Here is an 18,311-nt window from a genome sequence, read left to right as displayed (position 1 = left end):
ATTATCCGGGTATGGTAGCGCGCACCTGTAGTTCCAGCTACTCGGAAGGCTGAGGCGGAAGGATCGCCAGAGCCCAGCAGGTCGAGGCTGTAGTGACCGGGAGCGGCCACTGCACTCCAATCTGGGTGACAGAGTCAGATTCCAACTCAAAAAAAAAATTAAAAATACAGTAGAAAAGGCAAACAAACAATTAGGGATATCTAATCGAAGAGAAATGATGAACTGGAATATGAGGGGGTATCCCCAAAACAAAATTATCTTTTGGAGGACAGGTCTTTTGTAATACAGACTTCCTTCTCTTAGTGTTTTAGGAGCCCACTGGCATCAGCTACCAGCTAGTGTAATGCAGATAGGCTCCATGCAGCTTCAAGGAATTTTTTTGTGGCAAACAGGTGACTGGTTCTTGCACCATGACAATGCACCTAACCGCACTACATTGAGTGTTTAATAGTTCTTGGCCAAAAACAGTATGATCCCCTCACCCTCACTCTAGGAGATTTTTTGAATGAACTCGCTCTAAGAGATTTTTAGAACTCGCTCTAAGAGGTTTTTTGTTTCCCCGGATAAAAAAAGTCCTCCAAGAAAATGTTTTTTCCATGTGGAAGAGGTGAAACAAACAAACAAAAAGAGTGAAACAAACCAACAAACCCAAACCAAAGAGCATAAAAATCAACGAGTTCAAAAACTGTTTTGAGTAGTGGAAAAAGCATCTCAATAGTGTATTGCATCAAATAGAGAGTACTTTGAAGGTGACTAAAGAGTAAATGTAAGAATAAGCACACAAATTTTTATAAATAAATTTTAGAGTTTTGGGGTTCCCCTCATATAAGGTAATAAAACAGAGTGCAGCAGAGAGAGATATAGAAGTGGAAAATATAAAGAAGAAAATAATGAGAATCCAATGTATTTTTTCAATAGAAAACACCATCAGCTTTATTAAGAATTAAAATACTTTTACATTGACCAAAGATAAAAATCTGCAAGTAGTCAAGAAACAAAACCAGAATAAAAGGGTCTTTTGTTATTTTCCAGTGTACATTCTTCAAACCTCAGTGTCTGATGTGTACCATGCATGTGAAGTCTCACTTCTGAGTGATAAGTGACTCATTGTAAAGATGGAGAACTCATTCTACTCACTCCTACCCAGGAATTTTCAGAATGCTATTCAACATAGAAAATTTTAAAATCTAGTTGTCTAGATCTAGATGGGAATGACGAATAGTGGATTAAATGTATTAAAATAAGAGTTCCAGAAAAAGAGAATGACAGGTAGCATTCAAAGGAAGAATATCTGAAACTGTTTCAGAATTGGTTATAGGTAAAAATATTCAAAATCATGAAATCCATTAAATTGTGAGCAATAAAGATAAAAATAAAATCACACCTAGACACATCATTATGAACTACCAAAACAAACAGATTTGAAATGCAGTCAGAATAGTAAGATATATGAAGTACAAAGGAAAGAAAATGAAACAAAATCAAATTCATCAATAATGAAGAAAGCAAGAAGACAGTGGAATAATATCTTTAAAATGTTGAGAGAAAATAACAACTGGGAATGAGGACAAAACAATGACATTTTCAGATAAATAAGGAAGAAATAAGGTATTTTTCATATATATGTATATAAAAACGTATGATAATAAAAGCACTACATGTCAAAGTTTGTGAGGTGGCTAAATACATACAGTAAGATAATTTTGTCATCTTAAACAATTAATTTAAAACAGAAAACTATCGAGACAAGCACCCAACGCAAAACTTTAGATAAAAATCTAAAGAAAGTAAAAAGGAAGGAAACTATAAAGAACATAAATTAATGAAATAAAAAGCCAAACATCTAATGGGGAGTTACTAATCTGCTCAAGCATCTCAAGAATTAGACTATCAAAGTAAAACCAAAAGATAGTAGTATGCCCTGAGAGCCTATTACTGTGACTTTAACATTTCGTGAACGTTCTTAGATTCTGCTGTGAACAGACAATACAGGACATAGAAAATGTTGGGCATGTCTATTCACATGTCTTGTTATTTATTCACATTTTATGTTATAACAGGTAGGCCTGAAGAATCAAAGAAGCTGTTACCAAGCCCAGCAAGAGCTATAGCCGTGGGAAAAGTGCTGTGTGACAAGGGCTCTGGCCATAGGAGGAGGAACTCAGCCACTGGCCAAAATGCAGCCAAGCTCCTATCTCCTGCTAGAACCTCCTATTGACCATAAAAAAGTCAGAAGGCAAGTGAGCCTGGATGTGGGGAGCCAGAGAAATCAGGCTCCCAGGGCACAGAGCAGGTTGAAGAAGGATGAACAAAGGATATAGAAGTGCAGGCAAAAAGAAAAACTAGCACAGACTCTAAATCTCCTAATGATTTTTCTCATCTTAGCGCATTATCTAGGATCTTCAGTGGCGGGGATTATAGCATCTTTCTTTTGATCTTAATGAGAATGAATCCCAAGTATCTCCATTAATTATGATGTGTGCTCTAGGTGTCTGCAATATAGCATTTATCAAGTTAAGAAACCTCAGTCTCATTCCTAGTTTTCTAAGAGCTTATTACTAATAGACATTGAACTTTATCAGATGATTTTTGCATATGTTAGATAATGACTTTTTCCTTTTAATCCATTATGTGGTGAATTACATAGATACAGTACAGATTTCCTCTGCCTTTGTTCTCATTTAAAGTGTTTTAACTTTTTTTTTTGAGTTGGAGTCTCACTCCGTCGCCCAGGCTGGAGGGCAGTGGCATGCTCCCGGCCACCACAGCCTCGACCCGCTCGGCTCCGGCGATCCTTCTGCCTCAGCCTTCCGAGTAGCTGGAACTACAGGTGCGCGCTACCACACCCGGGTAATTTTTTGATTTATTGTAGAGATGAGGTCTCGCCAATTTGCCCAGGCGGGTCTCGAACCCGCGGGCTCAGGCAATCCACTCACCTCAGCCTCCCAAAGGCGCGGGATTACAGGCTGAGCCACCGAGCCCGGCTATTGTTTCAACTTTTTATGTGAAACTATACAAGTGTGTAGATAAAACGTATGTAAATGTTGAGGTCTAATAATAAAATGAGGCTGCTCTGAACTGTGCCAAAAACAGTGCCCCTCCAACACCTGGGACTGGGAGGAATGCGAGGATGATAAGAAGCCCTTCTTCATGTACTACTATTTGTGTGACCAGATGGTCCTGGTACTACCGGATCATTAGAGAATTGCCCATGAGGCCCTGCAGCTGGTCCCATGTGATTGATACTACCAGACACGCCCACAAGTTTTGTAACACAGAAGATGAGAAAACTGTTTATCTTAGGAGGTCTAAAGGCACTGAAGGACGATTCAGGAAGAAGTATGCAAATCGTCAAATTGTCAACTGCCAATCTTCTATCAGTCCCAGCTGAGGAATGCTCCGCTCCTATAACCTTTTTTTTTTTTTTTTTGAGTTGGAGTCTCACTCTGTCACCCAGACTGGAGTGCAGTGGGACCTGCTGGGCTCCGGCGATCCTTCCACCTCAGCCTTTCAAGTAGCCGGAATTACAGGCATGCGCTACCACGCCCGGCTAATTTTTTGATTTATTGTAGAGACGAGGTCTTGCTGCCCAGGCGGGTCTCGAACCCGCGGGCTCAGGCAATCCACTCACCTCAGCCTCCCAAAGTGCGGGATTACAGGCTGAGCCACCCAGCCCTGCTCTCCTATAACCTTTAAGGTGGATGGAGCAGTAGTCAAGTTTGGCCAGGGTTTTGGGAAATATATACCAAGAGCCTCCTAAGAAGGCAATGATGACCAAACGGACTAAAGACATGGGCAAATTCAGCTGTCACTGTGTCTGCCATTGATGAAGAAGAAGAGGGGATTGAGGCTAGAGAAGTTGCTGACATGTATATGCAGAATGCCAAAGTGATGGAAAGCCAGCTGGAGCACAAAGGCATGAGCAAAAGGCGAATGTAAGAGCTGGCTGAACTGGAAGCTTATACGGTGAAAATGAAGGGCATGTTGATTGACAGCCAGTTCAAATGATCAAAACTCTTCTCTGAGGCTAGGCTAGAGGCAAGCATTTAGATCAGGAGGAAAAGTAACCTCTTGATTACATGAACTGGTTCCTATTTATGTTCCAGCAGAAGGCTTTATGTAGCTTCCCATTAATTCTCCTACATTCAATGAGATCTTTGAGTCCATTTGATCTGCTCTTGAGGAGATAGATATTTCCAAATCTCCTGTAGGTAGGTTTTCTGAACTATTTTTTGACCGTTTGTTGTAAACTTCTTTAGCTGTGTAGAAACCTTATGAATAGATCAATGTTTGTGTGTCTCTAGTTTCTAAAGTGACTGTTTTATTCCTTATTCAAAGTTGATTAGATGTTTAGAGATTTTTTCTGAAAAATAAAATACAGTGAACGCATGTCTCATTGATACAGTGTGAGAAATAAACCACTATCAATGACTTAGAAACAACCATGTACTATTTCCCAGTCACAGATCCTTTCTTTTCTCCGAGAGGTATAATAACAACTTCCCTAAAACTCATGATAATCGTTTTTTTTTTTTAAACCTTTTCTTTTGTGGTCCTAACTCCCATCTATGCACCCAAACAATATATATTGCTTAGTTTTTCTGGCTTTTAAAAATGATGCAGATAAAAATTATTACAATGATTGTGTTGTATATTTATTCATCTGTAACTCATCTTTTTTGCTTATAATTATGTTTCTAAGATTCAGTCATGTTGAATTTCTAGCTTTAGTTAATTCATTTTCACCATGGTATGATATTTCATCAAATGATTATACTGAAAATTACTAATCCATTCTACTGTTGATGAATATTTGGGTTGTTTCTACTTTTTTGCTATTGCAAGCCATGCTGCTAAAAGATTCTGTTATAGGTATCTAGGTACCCATGTGGAAAAAAAAATTTCTTTGAGTTATATTGTATATTTAGTGTATGAATTGCTGATCTGTAGAATTTGTGCACTTTACCAAGCGATAAAAAACTGTATCCCAAGTGACTACACTAACCTGCGCCAGGATAGACGAGTATCGAAACTAGCTAGGGTTCAACTTTTTAATTCCTACCAATATGATCATTGTGAAATTGTATTTCATTGAGGGTTTAATCTCTATTTCCCTAATTATTAACGAAATTGAGCATCTTTTCATGTCTCATGACCATTCATGTTTCATTTTGAGACACGTGCTTATTTATTTTGTCTATTTCTTATTTAGTTTTGTAAAACAGATTCATAGAAATTCTCTAATATTCCATATACTAAGCTTCTGTGTGTTTTAAATATTGCAAATCACATCTGAAAATTTCCCAGCCGGCCTCGGTGGCTCAGCCTGTAATCCCGTGCCTTTGGGAGGCTAAGGTTGAGTGGATTGCCCGAGCCCGCGGGTTCGAGACCCACCTGGGCAACTTGGCGAGACCTCATCTCTACAATAAATCAAAAAAATCAGCCGGGCATGGTAGCGCATGCCTGTAATTCCGGCTACTTGGAAAGCTGAGGCGGAAGGATCACCGGAGCCCAGCAGGTCAAGGCTGCGGTGGCTGGGAGCGGCCACTGCACTCCAGTCTGGGCAACAGAGTGAGACTCCAACTCAAAAAAAATAAAAAATTAAAAAAAAAAAAAAGAAAATTTCCCTGCTACCATGCAACATATTCACAAGTTTTGGGGTTAAGGATATGGACATCTTTGGGGGGGACATCATATTGCATACTATAATTTTATTTTGCTATTAGGTCAGATCACTTCAAAAGGCCAGTTTAGTTTTTCCTTTTCAACTCTTCTATCTGCTCTATTTCCTTAACTTACTTGGCAGGTTAAGATACCTAAGACAGTGGTCCACAGAAGTTGTGGTAGTGTCACTCTTAACTTGTTCCTGAGCTTAAAAGAATATTTCTAAAAATTTCATCATTGAGTATGAGTTTACTGAATGTTTTCAACGTTGCCTTTTATTGGTAAAAGGAAGTTTTTTCCTACTCGAAGTTTCCTAGAAATGTTAATTAGGAATGCCTGTTGAAAATTATTGAATGCTTTCTCTGCTTCAATCTTTTTCCTTCAATCTTTTAATGTGAAAAATCATAGTGATTGATTTGATTTGTTAGTATTTAATCAACCTTGAATTCCTTCGATAAACTCAATTAGGTCATGTTATATGTACTTTTTTGGACATTTTGAGATATTTTCATATAAGTTCATGAGTAAGATTAATAGAAAACTTTAATTTTCTTTCATTTCCATGCTTGATTTTTGGATAAGATTAGACGTATAATAAGAGCTGGAGAGTGTACCTTCTTTTTCTATACTCTGAAAGAGTGAGTGGAATTAGAACAGTGACTCTCAACCGGAGGCAATTTTGCCCTGTAAGGCATATTAGGAAATATCTGGGACGTTTTTGGTCGTCAAAACAAAGTACTAACTTTGTGATTAGCATCTAGTGATTAGAGGCCAGGGATATTGCTGGACATCCTAAAATGCACAGGACAGCCACCCCCTCTCCTCCAGCAAAAATCTCTATCTGACCCAAAATATTTTATATTTGTAATTTTTTTTTTTCCAGAAAAGGCTTCAAAAATGTTGTAAACTCAAGCCCCACAGACCCTGAATCTAGTGGGAAAAAGAGAAGGCACTGTGTGGAGGAGAGGGATATGTGTGTCTATGGGTGTATGTGCGGGTGTGTAGGAGGGAGAAAAACTGGCCAAAGCCAATGCTAGAGAGGGAGGAAAAAGGAAGACTTTGTTCTGACATAAGTTTCAAATAATCACAGCTACCAAGAAATTTGCCACAAGCAACAATATCCACAATATCAAGAAACAAGAGAGTAGGAAGTGTGGTATATGACCTAGCAATTCTACTTCTTGGTATCTATCCTAGAGAAATGCTTGCACATGTACATCAAGACATATCAGAGGATGTTCCTTGAAGCACTGTTTGTATAAACGAAAAATTGGAAGTAATTTATATGTCAAATCAGTAGCATAATGGATAAAGTGTGATATACTCATACAAAAACTCTAGTTACAAAGAAACCAGATTTATATGTGTCACCATGGATATATTTCCAAAGTATATTTTTGAAAATAAAATCAAACTGCACAACTATTCTTACTGTGTGTCAATGTTAATGAATTTATATATGTATATATATATATATATAATATATGGTGTTTATGTAATGCACTTATGTAGTGCATTCACACTTAAAACACTACAACATATTTTCTGTAGACAAAATTCATGTAAGATATAAAAATGGCCTGAAGGGACATTAGATTGATTATTCACTGAACAAATGTGTAAGAGTAGTTAACTCTAGGGGATAAGGGATGCAGGAGTGAGATTGGGGGGAAAACATCAAATGCACATAATTTTATCTGTATTGCCCTCATTTTAAGAGGAGAATGTAGTCATATGTTTTACATGTGATTTTTTATGTAGACACTAGAAAAGAAAAAAATGCCAGATTGTAATAGTGTCAATTCTTTATTACAGGAATACAAATCAGTGATGGTTAGTTTCTGTTTTGTGCTTTTCGTATGTTCAAGTTTCCTAAAATAAAAAAATACAATTTTAATTCTTTTTTTTTTTTGAGTTGGAGTCTCACTCTGTCGCCCAGACTGGAGTGCAGTGGCACGCTCCCGGCCACCGCAGCCTCGACCTGCTGGGCTCCGGTGATCCTTCCACCTCAGCCTTCCAAGTAGCTGGAACTACAGGCACATGCTACCACACCTGGCTAGTTTTTTAATTTATTGTAGAGATGAGGTCTCTTGAACTCATGGACTCAGGCAATCCACTCACCTCAGCCTCCCAAAGCGTGGGATTACAGGCTGAGCTACCGAGCCCGGCTTACAATTTTAATTCTAAAAAGAATTTCATGGCTGCCAATGAAAGCTGTGGAAGTGAGAACTTAAAGCCAACAAGTTTCTGAGAGAGTTAAGCAGCATTCCAGCTTGTCAGAATAATGCTGGAATAAAAGTGTCTCTAGGACACTGATACCAAAGGACTCATTTTATAATATATGCAGCTGGTTTCTCCAGTTTTAACAACTACCACAGTTATAACAACTACCAACTTTTATTCCTGTGAAGTAACAGGGTGTGAGGGAAGACATTCACTGTCAATCCCAGACCCTTCATGGCTCTGCTTATGCTCCCTCCCTTTCAGGCCACAAGGGCTCACTTTTCCATTTTATGAATTTGCCAAAAGCAAAAGTAATATTCCTTATTACTTGTCATATAAACCAGATGTGATTATCCCTGTAAATCTGTGCAGGTTCTTATTAGAAAAGGAATAGTAAACGGTCTCAGTCAGAGATGGTCTGAGCAGAGTTCTGTCTGTGCATCTTGCCCTTCTTGCAATTGTGGTGCCGTTATCAAGGGCTTGGAGTGAAGCCAAAATAAGAGCACAGAAGATGTTGCTATGGTTTGAATGCTTGTGTCAGCAACACCCCCTCCCCACCACCAATTTCTATGTTGAAATCTAACTTCCAGTATGATGGTATTAGGAGGTGGGCCTTTGGGAGATGATTAGGTCCTGATGGTAGAACCCTCATATATGGGATTAGTGTCCTTATAAGAGGCTAAAGAGACCAAAGATCTTCCTTTCCACCATGTAAGGACATAGTGAGAAGGTACCATGAGGAAGTGGGCTCTCACAGATGCTGTCTGCTGTTACTTTGATCTTGGACTTCTCAGCCTCTAAAACTGCAAGAAATAAACTAACCAGTGTATGGTATTTTCTTAGAGCAGCCCAAACAAATGAAGACAATGGTATTCTGGAGGTGTTGTGAAATATGTTTATAATCCTTGATGCTGCCCATTTCTGGCAGCTTTGTATTTGTGTCCATTTTTAAAGATCCTACAAAATTGAAAGGCTGACACTCAAAATGGCCCTGATCAATTACTCCTTGGTCAGTAGAAAATTAAATATAATTGCTGTGCTGCATCTATTAGCTAAGGAGTGGGTGATGAAGTTAGCTGAGGATTGATTTTAAATCCTAGGGGATTAGTTATTGTGGCTCACTCATTCATTAGCATCAAAGTCTGGTTAATTAACATTCTATTTCCAAAGATCAATCTCTGTCTTTTTAACATCATCCCTTTCAAAACAGTTTACAACAGTGGAATTAAATAATTCAGATGTAGCAAGATAAATATGTATACTTTTATAGGTATATGAAATTTTCAAATAATGCTAGTAAGCACTGAACCAGTATAATCTGCCAGAGTATCCTCGATTTATGCTATATTTTAGTCATACAGAGTCCAGTCAAAGAGAACTATTTAAATCAATAATAGCACATTGATTTAATGAAATACTATATAGTTACTTAAAAGTATGCCACAGAAAAATATTTACTGGCATGAAAATTCACTCATTATATATTAAGTGAGGCAAAGAGGATTACAGAACAGCATATATAAAATACAATTTGTGTAGTATCATCCTTTTTTTTTTTGGAGGAAAGGGAGCATACCATGTGTATGCAAGGCAAAACAATGTCAAAACATACACCAAAATCTTAACAATGATAAGTCTGGGTAAAGAAATTATGAGTAAGTTTTTCTCTTTGCATGCTTACATTTTATGTGTGTCTTCCCAACATTTCTGCATTTAATATGTGTTGTTTTTGTAATTAAAAATAAAATCACTAGCGTTTTCTTTTTTAAAGGATGGTGTTACAGAATGACTGGCTAGCTGTTTAGGACTCATAGCATATCTGCATTTGCAAAGTCATCACATGTTCAGGGATTCATATTCAACTTTCAAGTTTAGAAATGCAATATGATTAGTTCATTAAAGATTAACCATGTAGAAGGAATATGTTCTAATGTTTGATAGCAGAGTAGGGTACCTACAGTTAACAACAATGTATTGTATTCTTCAAAATGGTCAGGACTTGAAATGTACCCAACACATAGAAATGATATACCATTAATTGATCATTGTAACACCAGAAATGTTACAAAATTTCACATGTACCCCATCAATATGTACAAATAAATCATGTCAAAAATTTTAAAAAGCTAGGGGGAAAGAGCAAATTATACTTTAGCAAGCAGAAGCTAATTATAAAGATGAGTAGATATTATGAAATAGAAAGCAAGCAAACACTAGCAAAAACCCAGAGTCAAGTTGTTTCCTTGAAAAGATTAAAAAACCGTATAAATACCCACACAGATTGATAATGAAATGAGAGGGAGCCGGGCTCGGTGGCTCAGCCTGTAATCCCGCACCTTTGGGAGGCTGAGGTGAGTGGATTGCCTGAGCCGGCGGGTTCGAGACCCACCTGGGCAGCGAGACCTCATCTCTACAATAAATCAAAAAATCAGCCGGGCATGGTAGCACATGCCTGTAATTCCGGCTACTTGGAAGGCTGAGGTGGAAGGATCGCCGGAGCCCAGCAGGTCGAGGCTGTGGTGGCTGGGAGCGGCCACTGCACTCCAGTCTGAGCGACAGAGTGAGAATCCAACTCAAAAAAAAAAAAAGAAATGAGAGGGAAAAGACAGTAAATAATTTACCAACACCAGGAGTAAGAGAGGAAGCATCACCACAGGTGCCACAAATACTAGCAGATAATAATGCATAATTTTATGACCACTTAGATGAAATGGGCAAATTACTTGAAAAGCACAACATAATAAAATTGACTCAAGAGTAAGTAGAAAATCTGAAATTATGTAGTCATGCTCTTCATACAGTAACTTATCTCTATGGCTCAGGGTTTCACATAATTTCTCCAGAAACTGCAGGTCTTATGACACAAGGCTGCCTAGCTTCCTGCCCCTCTTCTGGGGGCTCTAGTAAAGAAATGTTGTTATTGACTGAGCAAAAAACAAAAAAAGACATCCTCCATTACTACTGCCTATATTCTTATTTGTTTATTAGAATAGATTCCCCCAGATGCAATTACTTCTTCAAAGAATTTGACTCAAACAAAATCATGAATTTCGCAGCAACCTGGATGGAACTAGAGTCTATAATACTGAGTGACCTCTCACAGAAACAAAGATCAGAGTATTACATGTTCTCACTCATATAGTGGACCTTGATCATTCAACGTAATACCATAAGAAAATGACTGACAGTGGTGGGAAACTATGGGGGGGGGAAGGGAGATGGGATTAATGGTAGTAAATATCTGTCTGGGGACGGGAGACACCTCTAATCAACAAGGGTGCCTGAATGAAGCATATTTGTATACCTAACCCTTAACTGTACCCCACAATATCATAATAAAAAATATTGATTATTAAAAAAAAGAATTTGACTCTTCTAAATCTCTTGAAAGCAGAGTACCAAATTACTTTTCAAAAAATGTATACTAGCAATGCAGGGAAGAACAGTACCATGCCCTCCTAAGTACTGACTTTTTTCATTACTGCCTGCCATAAGAATCATTTAAATATTATTCTTGGCCAGACTTGTTGGCTTAGCCTATAATCTCAGCATTTGGGGAGGCCAAGGCAATTATATTGCCTGTACCCGCAAGTTTGAGACCAGCCCAGGCAATTTGGCAAGACCTCGTCTCTACAATAAATTAAACATCAGCCGGGTATGGTAGCACTTGTAGTTCTGGCTACTTGGAAGACTGAGGCAGAAGGATCACCAGAGCCCAGCAGGTCGACGCTGGGGTGGCCATGAGTGTGCCACTGTGCTCCAGTCTGGGTGACGGAGTGAGACTCCAACAAGAAAAAAAATATTATTATTTTATTTACATTATTTTTCTATTTCTAGTAACCATGACAAGGTCACATGCTACTTATTTATTCTATTTTCTTTGGTTATAACATTTAGATAGAGTAGATTCAACTTGTGTGATAGGAAGAAGCAGGGACCCAGGGATCTAGGAGTCAGGAATCATACTGCAATAGCTTTCTAGATGGTTTCCCACTTCCATGTTTGACTCCCTCCAATCCACTCTCCACAACCAGAATGATCATTTAAAAACTTTAATCAGATCATGTTTCTCTCTTGCTTAAAACCATCCAAGTTTCCCATTGCTTTAAAAATAAGATTCAGGCCAAGAGACACATGAAAAAATGCTCAGCCTCACTAATCATCATAGAAATGCAAATTAAAACCACACTGAGATACCAGCTAACTCCAGTCAGGATGGCCATCATCAATAACTCAAAACACAACAGATGCTGGAGAGGATGCCGGGAAAAGGGAACATTTCTACACTGTTGGTGGGAGTGTAAACTAGTACAACCTCTGTGGAAAACAGTGTAGTGATTACTAAAAGATCCAAAAATCAACCTTCCATATAATCCTACAACCCCCCTTCTGGGAATATACCCAGAGTAACTCAAATCATTCTATGAGAAAGATACCTACACATGCATATTTATTGTGGCATTGTTCACAATAGCAAAAACATGGAACCAATTGTGCTGCCCATCAAAAGTGGATTGAACAAAAAATGTGGTCTGTATACACGATGGAATGTTACACAGCCATAAAGAAGGACAAAATTATGAACTCTGCAGGAACTTGAATGGATTTAGAGTCTATAATACTCATGATCTATCACAGAAACAAAGAACAGAGTACCACATGTTCTTACTCATAAGCAGACCCTGAACAATTAACCATAATACTACAAGAAAGGAATTGGCAGTAGTGGGAAACTGCCAGGGGAGGGACGGGAGGGGGACACACTTCGTCAGTAAGGGTACCTGATTTCTTTTGTTTTGTTTTTTTTTTTTTGAGTCGGAGTCTCACTCTGTCGCCCAGACTGGAGTGCAGTGGCCGCTTCCAGCCACCGCAGCCTCAACCTGCTGGGCTCCGGCGAACCTTCCGTCTCAGCCTTCCAAGTAGCTGGAACTACAGGCACGCGCTACCACGCCCGGCTGATTTTTTGATTTATTGTAGAGATGAGGTCTTGCTGCCCAGGTGGGTCTCGAACCTGTGGGCTCAGGCAATCCACTCACCTCAGCCTCCCAAAGGCGCGGGATTACAGGCTGAGCCACCGAGCCCAGCTGGGTACCCGATTTCAAACCAGTAAAGTGAGGCTCAAACTTTACCTGTACAATGACCATTTGTATTCTTAACCCTGAATTGTACCCAACATCTTTAAAATAAAATTTAAAAAAAAAAGGAAAAAAAGTGAAATAAAATTCAGATTCTACCATGATGGACAAGGCTCTGCTGTTCAACCTTGTTCACTACCCTGCAGTCACACTGGCCTTCTCACATTGTTCCACATCAGAATTTTTGTCTTTGCTGTTACCTTTGCCTGGAATGCTATTTTTTCAGATATTCACACACTGGGCTCCCTCTTGTCCTTCAGGGTTTAGCTCACTGACAGGCCTTCTGGCCTCCCATTCCTCATCACATTCATGTGTTTTACTTTCCTCATAACACCCATCACAGTTTAAAATTATCCTGATCACTGGTTGTGTCAACCTTATATAATGAGATTCAGGCATTATGATTTACTATAGAGTTTGAGGGCAAGGCTTAAGGATAGCCACCAGGAAAATGCAGACTTCAAATAAAGGGAATCAGTGTTCCAAAGTGGGGAAGTTAAAGTTTCATTGACATAGGCAGAGATGGAGATGTTTAAGCAGGATTTCAATATTTTCCATGCAAGACCAGTGCATAAGTGGCAGTGATTTGATTGGTCACAGATTCCTAGTTCCAAGGAAGATTACTTTATTACTCTCTGAGGAGGGACAGTGGTCTGAGAAGGCCTTATCTCTGGGGCTATTTGGTCTTCCTAATTATTTACAGAAAAATAAAGGCAGAAGTTGCAGGTGCATACCACATGACCCAGGCCCCACAGCCACATTCTTCTCAAGGCTCAGAATAATTTAAAGTTCCAATAGCTTTAAGTTTGAATTATTTAATTTCACAGTTGGTTCACTTGTTCTTTTCCTGTCTCCCACGCTAGAGAGTAAGCTCCGAGGGATGCAACCTTGGCAGGCTCCTACATTGCCAGGGGTCCAACTTCCCCGTAGATTCGACATTCATTACGAGTTGAATGAATGAAGATCTATGCAGGACCCAGTGCGCCTGATCCTTAATGAGGGGGCTAACTAGACGGATGTCAGCGGGAGGATGCAGAACCATCTCTTAATGAAGCCAGCACATTCTAGCTCGAGGATTTCTAGAAACCTCGAGGGAGGAAGTCTTTACTGGAGAATGAGAGAGCCGTGCGAAGAAGAGGCGATGAGGATGATCTGTGAGTGAAGTCTTTGAATGCGCCTAGCAGGCTGCCTTAAGGGAGAGACGGGCACAAGGCCATTATTAGGGAGGGTTTCTGGGTTTTTCCCTTTTTTGAGATGGGGACCTGATTTGAAGCAATGGGAAGGAAACTGAAAAGACAAAGAGCCAAAGACCGGCATGTCCCAGAGTTCTCGGGCGAGCACCCAGTAGATACGCAAGCCGGGCCAGCGCCCGGGAGTCAAGCAAGCCGGTTCGGGTCCCCAGCCTCGGCGGCCCGGGCGTCCGCGGTGCTACCTGTCTGTCACCGCCTCCCGCCGCCACCTTCCGCCACACATGACCGAGACTCGGGAGGCAAGAAAACGGCTTTAAAAATACTAAATACGAAGCTCTTGCCCCCTCTCCAATCTGGATCCCCCTTTTCTCTCTCTCTCTCTCATCTACTTTCTAAATAAACCATATTTTCCAATTTTAAAAAAATTCTAAACTCAACTGACATCATTCCCTGAGCTAAAAAACACCAACAAATAATAATAAACTCTAAAAAGTGCCGAAATGTACAGAGAAGAAAATCCCGTGGCTACAATCCTCCAAGTTTCCACCCCCGCCCTGAGAACGTTTCCTACCCCCCTCCCGCTCCTCCCCTGCTCCCCCATCCACCCCCGCCCGGGACCTCCCAGCCTGGGAACCAGCAGCAGCGCGGGGCGGGGCGGGGCGGGGCGGGGCCGGCCTCGGGGCGCGGCGGAGCAGCGGGTCGGGCCCGGGCGCGCTCGCTGATGACGCCAGGCCGGAACTGCGCAGGCGCGGCGCGGGCTCGCGGGAGCCGTCGCGCGCCGGGCAGTTCGCGCGGGAGCCGGGCTCTGGGGCGCCGCAGCCGCAGGTTGGTGGAAACGGAAGTCGCGGCGGGGTACGGAGGACGCCAGGATGGCGACTCCGAACAGGAAGACGTCGACCCCAGGTCCCATGGCTTCCAAGAGAGCGCTCCCTAGAGACCCTTCGTCGGAGGTCCCGAGCAAGAGGAAGAGTTTGGCCCTGGCGCCGCCGCCGCCGTCCAGGCCTTTCGTGGAAGGCTCTATCGTCCGCATCTTGATGGAGAACTTCCTGTGAGTGGCCGAGGCCGCGCCGCGGCGGGGGAGGCAAGCGGTCCCGCAGGCCCCGGCGTCCGCGGAGGCAGGGGTGTGTGGGTGTGTGCCTGGCCTGGGGGTCGGGCTGGGAATTCGTGCCGAGGTTCCCGTGAGTGTTTTCCTCCGTAGGCCGTGGGGATGGATGGACGTGTGGTGCTGTACAAGTGTGATGTGGTTTTTAATTCATTCCGCCAACGTCCTGTGGCAGGCAGTCGACGTACGAGGGACTAGGTCTCTGCCGGCTGCTAGTCTCGGTCTGTAGGAGACCTGGGCAGCAACTGGCGAAAGTACCGATCCCGGGGACTCACAGGCGGCAACAGTTAATTCGGAGTGGCGGTGATGCTGTGGCAGATTCTTAAAGAGTAGGTATTTGCCAGGTGGACAGAGAGGACCAGATAAGGTGGTAAAGGTGGTTCCGGATGGAATTCGAATGTACAAAAAAATAAAACCTGATTCTCAATTGTTGAACCTCCTACAAACCCTTGTCCCCTCCAAATCCAGCTTCCCTGGTTCTTCTTTCTCCCCTTCAGACAACTAGTTATTATTTTAGAATTTAGTAAGTATGTTTTAACAGAAATTTGTGCCTGGCGCCTTACAGTTTAAGGTTGTTGTTTTTTTTTCCTTTTTAAGCTTGCACATAGTGGCATGAGAGTAGCGATTGTAATAGCAATACTATCCTTTTTTCCCCCAAGCACCTATTATGTGCCAGGTACAGAACTCGGTATTTTTTCACAGTGCTCTCATTCATTCTTTGTAACAACCCAATTTTGATAATCACTGTTGATGAAACAAGCTCAGATAGGTTATTTTGCTCAGGTTTACACAGCTAATAAGTAGCTGAATTGCTATTTGAATCCAGACTAGAAAAGATAAATGTAATCAGTTAGATATCATGATAACATACATATCAGAATATCATTTTGTTCACAACTTTGAGAAAGGGCTTTGTAGAGAAGATATGAAAGTTTTAAAAGAAGAGTATTGCAGTCAGAAGGAACTGCCTGAAAGAAAGTTTGGAATGTTTAGCAAGTGTCACGTTTTTCAGTATGGCTGTGAAGTGTCAAGTATTTCAGCATAGGATGTGAAAACTGGGACAGAGGCAGGCAACCACTGAAGAGTCTGTAGGTTTGCTATGCTAAGGAGTCCAACTTCAGCCTGTAGGCGACTACCATGTGTTTCAAATAGGGGATGACTGATTTATGTTCATCTGGAAGCAGCATCTAGGATGATTTTCAGAGCGTGCAAGATTGGAGGCAAGAAGGCTTTTACAATATGAAGGCAAAAGATTATCCGAGTTTGAATTAGTAGGAGCCTAAAGGAAAGAAATTTGACAAGATCTGGCTACAGATTAATTGTGAAATATGAGGGAAAGGGAGGAATGCAGTATTTTCCCCAACCTCTGCCTTGGCTTAACTATCAGGTGCTGTACAGAAAAGGGGGTTGTTTGGGGGAGAATAATAATAAACGCCTCAGATCCTATGACTTGAAGTCACATGACATTTAAGAGAGATGCTCTAGAGTTATAAGGTTCTGGAGCTTAGAGAAAAATGTGAACAAGTGAGAGATTTGGGAATCATGCATATAGGTGATTGATGAGGTTGCCCAAAAGGAATTATAAACTGAAAGACTAGAAGGCATGTACAAAGTCTTGGGGGAATGCCAACATTTAAGGGTGAACAGAAGAACTCACAGACTGAGAAGGAAGGTAAGATGAAAACTGTGGGAAACTATTCTCAAAGAAGCCAAAGAAAAAATGTTGCAAAAATATCATCTGCTTCACTGAAGTCAAATAACAGAACTGAAAAGATCCCAGTGCATTTTAGCCATTAGGAAATCTTTGACCCTCTGATGAAGCAGTGGAAGCAGAAAACTATGCAGGCTGTAGAAGAATGAATGAGGAGTGAGGACATAAAGCTTGGATGTAAAGAGGAGAAAGAAAAGGTGGCTGGAAAGTGCAGAGGTAGGTGAGATTTTGTTTATTTTAATGATGAGAAGACTTTGAGTTTTGGGAGTAAATTATGGAGAGAGAATTATGGAGGAGGAGTAGGCTTAGAGGACATAAGTGGCCTGAAAGAGAGTAGTCAGGGAAGAGTTCCTATGAGTGAACCAAATTGAATGAAGTTGGGAGTGGAGGGAGAGATTTCTACACTGAAGGAATAACACATGCAAAGATTGGAGGAGAAGGAAGCCCAATGTAGTCAAAAGCAGGAAAGAAGTGCATTAAAGGTAGAATTTAGAGGTCTCAATAGAGAATAGAGAAAGAAGACAAAAAGTAGAAAAAGGTGATGGTTCCTTTTTTTTCTTTTCTTTTTTAGCAAGTGATGTCAGAAATTCTACCAACTTGACTTTGTGATTGATGGGCTGGTGGTTTGGGTAGAGTCAAAAGAGATAGAAGAATCAAAGGTGATGCAAAACTAATGCCTAGGTTTCTGACTTGGTCAGTGGGATGGACAGTGATACCACCATTCACTAAGAAATCACAGCATAGTTTTGGATGGAAAAGATAATGGGTTTAGTTTTGAATGTGTTAAGTTTAAGGTGACTGTTATGGAACTTTCAAATAATATTATTGAGGTGGTAATTGCCTATAAAGATTATCTGGGGTGACTTTCAACACGTAGATGCTATCTGAGGCCATGGAGATATTCCATAAGATACATAGAAGAATCAGAAGACCAATTTTAAAACAATGCAGTGGCTTTATTTTGTTTTTGGTAACTCTTCCTATTTATAATGTCGCTCTATATAATATCTGTTATAATATTTATAGACCAGAAAGTCTTATGCTTTTCCCTGTTATTTTTATTTTTAAATGCCAGTTGCATCACTATTTTATTATGACATTTGCCTGGAGATTTCACAACAGAAATCCAAGTGTTAAAAGAAATGGGGCTTCAGATGTTGAGTTTTAAGAAGACTCACATCAGGTAATTTCCCAGGTGTCTGAAGTTCCCAAACTAGTTTTATCTGAACCATTATATATATATATATAATATATATATATTTTTTTTTTTTTTTTTTTTTTTTTTT

General features: G+C 40.5%; 1 protein-coding gene and 1 pseudogene across 2 annotated transcripts in view; both read left to right on the top strand.

Annotated features, from left to right (window-relative positions):
• Positions 1 to 3,105: 3,105 nt before the first annotated feature.
• Positions 3,106 to 4,008, top strand: LOC103262433 (annotated as a pseudogene).
• Positions 4,009 to 15,002: 10,994 nt separating this feature from the next.
• The window catches only part of SMC5 (structural maintenance of chromosomes 5), a 123,578-nt gene continuing 120,269 nt past the window's right edge, over positions 15,003 to 18,311 (top strand). For both annotated transcript variants that reach the window (XM_021713358.1, XM_008060049.2), the window contains exon 1: positions 15,003 to 15,260. In XM_021713358.1, coding sequence (XP_021569033.1) covers positions 15,082 to 15,260 — 179 coding nt within the window. In that variant the 5' untranslated portion in view covers positions 15,003 to 15,081. The remainder of the gene's footprint in view (positions 15,261 to 18,311) is intronic.

The sequence above is a fragment of the Carlito syrichta genome, unplaced genomic scaffold (assembly GCF_000164805.1).
Source record: "Carlito syrichta isolate Samal-C Ts95f unplaced genomic scaffold, Tarsius_syrichta-2.0.1 Scaffold304493, whole genome shotgun sequence".
NCBI classification, from domain to species: Eukaryota; Metazoa; Chordata; class Mammalia; order Primates; family Tarsiidae; genus Carlito; species Carlito syrichta.
This window is presented reverse-complemented; position numbering and strand designations above follow the sequence as displayed.